Raw genomic sequence first — 7,579 nt, forward strand, 5'->3', positions numbered from 1 at the left:
TTTTTTTGCACCGTATTAAAAATCTCAATGTGATCTATCAAAACAAGATCCATATTGATAGGAAAATAATTTGCGTAAGCACATGATTTTTAAGCATAAAATTGCCTTCTTAAAAAATAAAGACTTATTTTCCTTCCTGAAACGGGGCCAAACTTGTCTTTGCATGCATATAAATAGCCCAGCCATGCCCCTTTCTGTTGATCAACATGTTGTGTCTTTTTGCGTAGTTCTCAAAACCGAAGCTACAGAAAGTTGCAAATTTTTTCTCGTTTTCGTATTGCCCGAGCACAAAATGATAGGGTGGGAAGATGTGTACAATGTGGTGGTGGCCGTGACACCACTCTACGTCGCGCTGATGCTGGGGTACGCGTCGGTCAAGTGGTGGAAGATATTTGCGCGCGAACAGTGCGACGCGATAAACCAGCTGGTTTGCTACTTCACCCTCCCTCTCTTCGCCTTTGAGTTCGTGGCCCATGTGGATCCGTTCCAGATGAACTACATGTTTATCGCGGGGGATGCGATCTCCAAAGTGATTATAGTGGCTGTGCTTGCTTTGTGGGCCAAGTGCGGCAGCAAAGGGAGCTATTGCTGGTCCATAACAAGCTTCTCCTTGACTACTTTAACCAATTCTTTGGTTGTGGGGGTTCCTCTTATTAAGGCCATGTACGGCCAGCTGGGCGTCGACCTTGTCGTCCAGGCATCAGTGATCCAGGCAATCATCTGGTTGACGGTTCTACTGTTTGTTCTGGAGATCAGACGGAGTCAGACCGACTACTCAACGGATCATGAAACTGTTGTGGGAGATTCGCGCGTCCTGTCCATTGAACTCGGAAAAGATTTGGACGGGAATAGTATTGATGGTAATGCGGTAGCAGTGAGCGATACAAGGCGGCCAGCATTCTGGTGTTTGATGAAGATCGTTTGGCTTAAACTTGCTATGAATCCTAACTCTTATGCTTGCATTGTTGGACTCACTTGGGCTTTCTTGTCCAAAAGGTAATTTTGTTTGTTAATTTGCAGCAAAATATATGTTCTTCCAAGTGATTAAGCAGCAAAATGGTCGTTTTGTTTGGCCGTTTTTCTTTTAAGAGCAAAATTTTTTTTATTAATCTTTGGAAACAAATTACAAAGATTAAAGAGATTCTAAGCATAAGGGATCCCAACGGGGCAAAGAGTTAAACCAAAAAATGACAATCCCGCACACCGATGATCAGGTCGTTGTGTTCGGCTAACTTATAAGTTGATTTTGTTTTCTTTTTGTGGGTGCTTTTAGGTGGCATCTTGAAATGCCTCCTATCATAGAAGGATCTGTGCAGATCATCTCTAAAGCTGGAACTGGAACTGCCATGTTTAGCATGGGTATGCTTATCTATCATACTTGTTAATGTGAACTATACTTTCATGTTGTCCTGTTTTCAGTTCATCTTAGCTCTTTATATGCTAATCCTGAGAGACGATATTAGAGCTAGCATACATGGGCTATGTAGAAACTTTATATTCAACCTAAAAGCTTAAGCTGTTAGGTAGAGAGATCCCGACTTTATATTAAGTGATCACTCGTTTCATTTCCAAGCAACGTGGAATTGTATTCCTTAATAAGGTATATATTGTGTTTGTGTCTCACTGTCCACTATTCACATACAAATATGGCCCACTCCTAGAGAAAAAAGTCTTTCTGCTGCAATTAGTGGCGAACACAAGGGGTGTTGAGCCCCTACACAACTCTAAATATTTTGATATACAATGATAATTTTTCAAGTTAATTTTAAAAAAAATTCATGGAACGTCCGGCCCTGCAAGTCCATTGAGTGAAAAAAATTCTTCAAATTTCTATGTGTGGAAAAGATTCCTAGAATTTTGAGTTTTTCAAACTTTTTTAGATCGCGAGTACACAATTGCATGGAGCACTACAAGAAAAATGAAAATTGGTGACGAAAAAGTGGCGACGAAATTTAATTTCGTCACTAAATGAGTATATTTGGCGACGAAAAAATAAATTCGTCACTGTTTTGACAACTTCCGTGACAAAATAATTTCATCATCAATTATACCTGTTTAACGACGAAAAAAATATTTTTGTCACCAAAGGTTCTCATTTGGCGACGAAATACATTTTTCATCACCGAAAGCTTAATAAAGGTGACAAAATTATTTTTCGTCGCCAAAGATAATCATTTGGTGACAAAATATATATTTCGTCACCAAATGAAACCAATTTAGTAACGAAATATTTTTTTCGTCACCAATGCTTAACTTTAGTGACGAAAAATAATTTTGTCACCATTATAACACTTTTAGCGACGAAAAATATATTTCGTCGGCAAATGGGTACATTTCGTGACGAAATTTATGAATTGCGCTTTGTCACTAAATGTATTTCGGACATAACTCTTTACTAAAAATTCTGATTGAAATAATTCAAATTGGGTTTGAAGAATAACTCAATTGCCTACAACTTTCATGTTTATCAAAATTGCTAATTTTAATGTTTAAAGGTTCAACATTATATTCGAAATATATTTTCATGTTAAACTTATATGTTATATATTAGATATTTCAAATATTTATTGAAAAGTTTGTGTGGTGCAGTTGGTCAAAGCTTGCGCGAAAAACTTAAGTGACTTGGGTTCGAAACCCAGTAGGAGCAAGAAAGAAGGATTTTTTTTCCATATGAAAACGTCTTTTGCAACGAAAAATTTCGTCACCGATTTCTTATATTAGTGACGAAATTTTTTGTCACTGTTGAGACTCATTGGTGACGAATTTTTTCGTCGCCAAAAAAAATAATTGATGACAAAAAATTTCGTCGTCAAAAAGCACAATAAGTGATGAAAAAATTTTCGTCACAAATTATTCACTTTTTGGTGACGAAATATTTCGTCATCAAAAGGCAATATAGGTGACGAAAAGTATATTTCGTCACCAGGTAGGAATCCTCGACAACCTTTAGTCGACAAATTAGTTTTCGTCACCTATATTATTTGTGACGAAAAACATGCAATTTGTGACGATTTTCAGTCGTCACCCAATGCAAATTTTCTTGTAGTGGAGGCTATGCACATATACGCAATCTTGTCTCTTCCTTAGGCCTCCCAAGTAGCTATATATACATATAAAATACATTTTTAATAATCGATACAAAATACATGCACGTGGATTAGGCTCATGCTTGGCATAAATCCTGTATCCGCCATTGGCTGCGATTCCTGTCTTATGTGAATGCTTTTTGTTTGTTGCATACATAGGAATGTTTATGGCGTCGCAGGAGAAATTGATAGCGTGCGGGATGAGTTTAACAGCATTTGGGATGGTGTTGAAGTTCATAGCTGGACCAGCAGCCATGGCCATCGGTGCTATTGCCGTAGGTCTGCACGGCAACGTTCTACGTGTTGCTATCATCCAGGTAGGGTTTGTATATATCATCATATTATATCATGCATGTCCCCCTAGGGTTTGTATATATTAATTAATCGCTCACTTACGTGAGATATATACATGACGGCCTCTACTACGAGTCTGGAACAACTAAGAGCTATTATAGTATCATCAAATCCTGATTACAGAGTATTATTATACTTTTTTTTTATAGCTTGGGAGAGGCTATTTTCACGCATTTGCAGCCTTTCACAAGTTATAAAAGGATAGTATGGTCCACTGTAATTAGGAGTTGACGATGTCTGACGAATTCCATCAAAATTCCTAGCCGCTAAATCACTACAAGCAAGTAGTTTGCTATGAGACATGGAATATTTTGTAATTTTTCAAACATGAGGGGGTAATTTTGTTATTTATAGAAACCTCTGTTTGGTTTTTGTAATTTACTCTTTCACTTTCTTAAATATTCCTCCTTCAAAATCTTTATGCGCGCTGCTATTCGCAGCCCTTTATTTTCTCCCATAGCTCACTACATTTCGGTAAATGGTTGTTGAAAATTATACATAACATTTCGGTAAATAGCTGTTGAAAACAAGATTATATTTCGGTAACTACATGTCGAAAATATGTTCAACTTTCGGTAAACAATTGCCGAACATACATTTTCAGTAAATAGCTGTTGAAAAAAATATTATATTTCAGTAATTGAATGCTGAAAATATATCTCAATTTCGGTAACTAACTGTCGAGTATAATTGAAAATTTTTAACGGGCTATGAGAGAAAATAAAGGGCTGCGAATAGCAGCGCTTTCTTCTTTTTTCTTCTAATAATATCATTCTTAAATTTTGTTGCAGGCAGCCCTACCACAATCCATTACCTCTTTCATATACGCCAAAGAATATGGATTGCACGCTGATGTGCTTAGCACCGCGTAAGTTATCCAAGAACAACTATTAATGTTACGCAATGATCGATCTTTTTCAAAAATATAAATCGCGACGAAATTCAATACAACATATATACGTGCTTTTCGATGGTTATATATAAATTAACTCTATTAACTAATTCTTTATCTCATTTTTTGGCAGGGTAATATTTGGCATGATGGTCTCTCTTCCAGTGTTGATAGCATATTTTGCAATTTTAGAGTTTCTACATTGATCCTAAATATTTACGAAGCTTAAAGAAAGCTGAGTTACATGAAATATTATTGTTATAGGGATCATCTTGGTACCCATAATTGATATTGCCCACTCTGCTCGTTCTGGAATGTCTTAATTACTACTCCTAACTTCTTGAAAATTTTGATAATAACCTTCTCATTATTAAAGTCCAGTATTCTATTTCGGGTTGTCTCTTAATAAGTGTTCATTTTGTAAAAATAGTGAAAAAAAATTATGTATTTTTTCCATTTTGCCCCTAAAAATATATTCATCTTTGAAAAGTTGGTGGAAAGAAGGGTAATAATGATGTCTCCATGTAGGGTACTTATGAAAAATGGAGTTAAAAGTTGATGTGAAAAGTATAATGATAAGGTCTCTATAGTAAGTTGGAGTTATGAAGTTTGACACTTAAAAAAATTGACCGAGGGAGTACTAGTTTTGTTGCTAACTTTTGAGTTCACTACCATGCAACAAACATGTACGGATCCTCAATGGTATTCTTGTCAAGAACGAGGTACCACATCCAAGGAAGGAAAATGATTTTCACATTTTTCTTTTTACAATTCACACTCCTTTTTTTTTTGTCTTTATCCATTTGAATTTTACCCTTGGATGTATGAAAAAGTGTATTGAAAAAGGACAATGTAATAAAATTCGAATGGATAGAGACAAAAAAAAAACAAAAGAAGGAATGTAAATGGTAAAAGGGTAACGTGAACGAAAATAAAAATGAGCAGGGTAAAGATTAGCTTTTTATAGGGCATATGACAATGTGAATTTAGAACAAAGAGTGCACTGAAAAACACGACACCCCACATGAACAGATCGAACTTAAAGTCCACCTCGCTATCTTCTACCGTATTTGTTTGGTTCGCAAAACGAAGACATAAAATACAATTTTTGCAAGAAAAATTCAAAAAAATCCAATAATTTACTAGATAGCCATAAGTTTTTTTAACTTGTGAAAAAAGTTCAATTTTCTCTTAAAAGAAATGCATTGTTTTTAAGTTCTCGTTTTTTCGGACTACAGTGTAGTGTGTGTAGGGCCCATCTCTATTGTGAGTGTGTGTATGTGTAAACGTTTGGTTGTAGTTGTAAAATTTACTAGATAGCCATGAGTTCTTTTAACTTATGAAAAAAGTTCATTTTTTTCTTAAACATTGTTTTTAAGTTCTCGTTTTTGCGGACTACATTGTAGTATGTGTGGGACGCACTTCTATTGTGAATGTGTGTAAACGTTTGGTTGTAGTTGTAAACTTTATTTTGTTCTCCGAATCCAAAATTACATATGGTGTCTACGAGTTGTTCTGACTTATTACTAGAGAACGTAAAACGCGTATATATAGGCCGTGGCAGGAACCATCATGAGTTACTTCCTCCGTCCCAAATTGTTGATCATCTTTCCTTTTTTGGAAGTCTCAAAAAATTGACTATATCTCTTAATTTATACTCCCTCCGTCCCAAATTCTTTGTCCGGTCCACAAAACGAAGTGTTAAAAATAATACAATTTTTTCAAAAAAAAATTCAAACTTTTTTCACAAATTAAAAATACTCATTGATATCTAATAAGTTGTTGAAAAACTTTTGATTTTTTCTTGCAAAAATTGTATTATTTTAAAACTCCGTTTTGCGGACCGAACAAAAAATTTGGGACGGAGAGAGTAATACTCTGTATTTTTTATATCAAATATAGATCTTATTTAATAAATCTCAATGAGCTCTTTTAAACAAAGTTTTTAAAATCATCTAAAAAATTATAGATTGTAAAATATAATCAATTGAAAAATAACACACTCCCAAAGAGGATCAACAAATTGGAACGGAGGGAGTAAATAATATGGGTCGGCTAATGAGATTAGGAAAGCCTAATTCAACATGAATAATTAGTATTCCGAATCCCATGAATTAAAATTCTTTAGTGGGAATAATTCATATCACAAAAGAATTATCAATGTACTTCCATTCTAATCCCAAAATTACATTTCGAACGCCACATTATTTAATACTTGCGTATTTTCTCGCATTAAATTACAATTGCGACATCAATCAAATAAACTACTTAACATTATTATTCAAACGACATCTTGATAATTCCTTAAGCTATTCCACTTAGCTCATTTCATACCCCTTTGCGTAGTCAATACAAACCTAGATTGTCATGCAGTCCTAACGATAGTACTGTGCAGAACCAAGGGTATGATCTTTTGTATGTCAAGTCGAACTCAATACACGGGATCATGTACTGTGCAGAACAAAAGATATAGTACATGTCTAATATCCAATGGATAATTTGATGGAAACATTGACCATAATGATTCGCATTAAAACTGAAATAACTATTTCCAGTAACAACTTATAAAAAAAAAAAAATACCAAGTTTCATTACATAAAAAGCATAATTTTCTAATGGACTCCTACTTAGACGCCAAGCGATTTTGTCATGCATCTCACTCCGATTCCCTCTACGTGACTATCAAACGTCTTCGCCGGTAAGTTCTTCGTGTAAGGGTCGGCCATATTTCTGTGTTGCAGTCTTGGCTACATTGTTCCTTCGAACTTGCAATCGTACCACTACTATCGTAGAAAGGTAATAGCCCACTTTAACAAAGGTACAACTTCTAGATCTGTCATTACGTTTATGAGGAAAACAACCTCTTTGGTTGCTTCTAAGGCCGCCACATTATTGGCCTCCATGGTGGAACCAATAATAGAAGATTGCTTGATACTACTCCAACTTATACTTCTGCCTCCAGAAGTAAAATACATATCCTGACGAAGATTTTATGGACTCCTTATTTGACGTGAAGTCTGAGCCAATGTACCCAAAAGTTACAAGACTTTATGCCTGGATGACTAACACATAACCTCGAGTTGTTTTAAGATACTCGAGTATATGTTCTACAGTGGTCCAATGCTCCTGCCCGGGTATGACAAAATAAATATGTTCTCTAATACAAAGAATAGCATATGTGAGGCTTCCTACTGTTGAAGCACAAGAAATCGCCTTCACTTCCCCTATTTCTTTAGTGTTGGGACAC

At 35.3% G+C, this 7,579-nt stretch overlaps 1 protein-coding gene across 2 annotated transcripts; it reads left to right on the top strand.

Moving 5' to 3' along the window:
• Positions 1–205: 205 nt before the first annotated feature.
• Positions 206–6,002, top strand: LOC131327255 (auxin efflux carrier component 5). 2 transcript variants are annotated; one of them, XM_058360315.1, is made up of 6 exons: positions 206–996; positions 1,274–1,359; positions 3,246–3,403; positions 4,232–4,308; positions 4,466–4,543; positions 5,986–6,002. In XM_058360315.1, the coding sequence occupies exons 1-5, from the start codon at positions 293–295 to the stop codon at positions 4,536–4,538; spliced, it is 1,098 nt and encodes a 365-aa protein (XP_058216298.1). In that variant the 5' UTR covers positions 206–292; the 3' UTR covers positions 4,539–4,543; positions 5,986–6,002. The 2 variants fall into 2 exon arrangements, with proteins under 2 accessions (XP_058216298.1, XP_058216297.1); XM_058360314.1 differs by lacking the exon at positions 5,986–6,002 and having other exon boundaries at positions 4,466–4,723.
• Positions 6,003–7,579: the final 1,577 nt, after the last annotated feature.

The sequence above is a fragment of the Rhododendron vialii genome, chromosome 5a, assembly GCF_030253575.1.
Source record: "Rhododendron vialii isolate Sample 1 chromosome 5a, ASM3025357v1".
In the NCBI taxonomy this organism is placed as follows: Eukaryota; Viridiplantae; Streptophyta; class Magnoliopsida; order Ericales; family Ericaceae; genus Rhododendron; species Rhododendron vialii.

Coding starts and splice junctions, on each gene's coding strand:
- LOC131327255 (XM_058360315.1), top strand. CDS start 293: ATGATAGGGTGGGAAGATGTGTACAATGTGGTGGTGGCCGTGACACCA. Junction 1,360..3,245: donor AACTGCCATGTTTAGCATGG/GTATGCTTATCT, acceptor TTGCATACATAG/GAATGTTTATGGCGTCGCAG. Junction 3,404..4,231: donor TACGTGTTGCTATCATCCAG/GTAGGGTTTGTA, acceptor ATTTTGTTGCAG/GCAGCCCTACCACAATCCAT.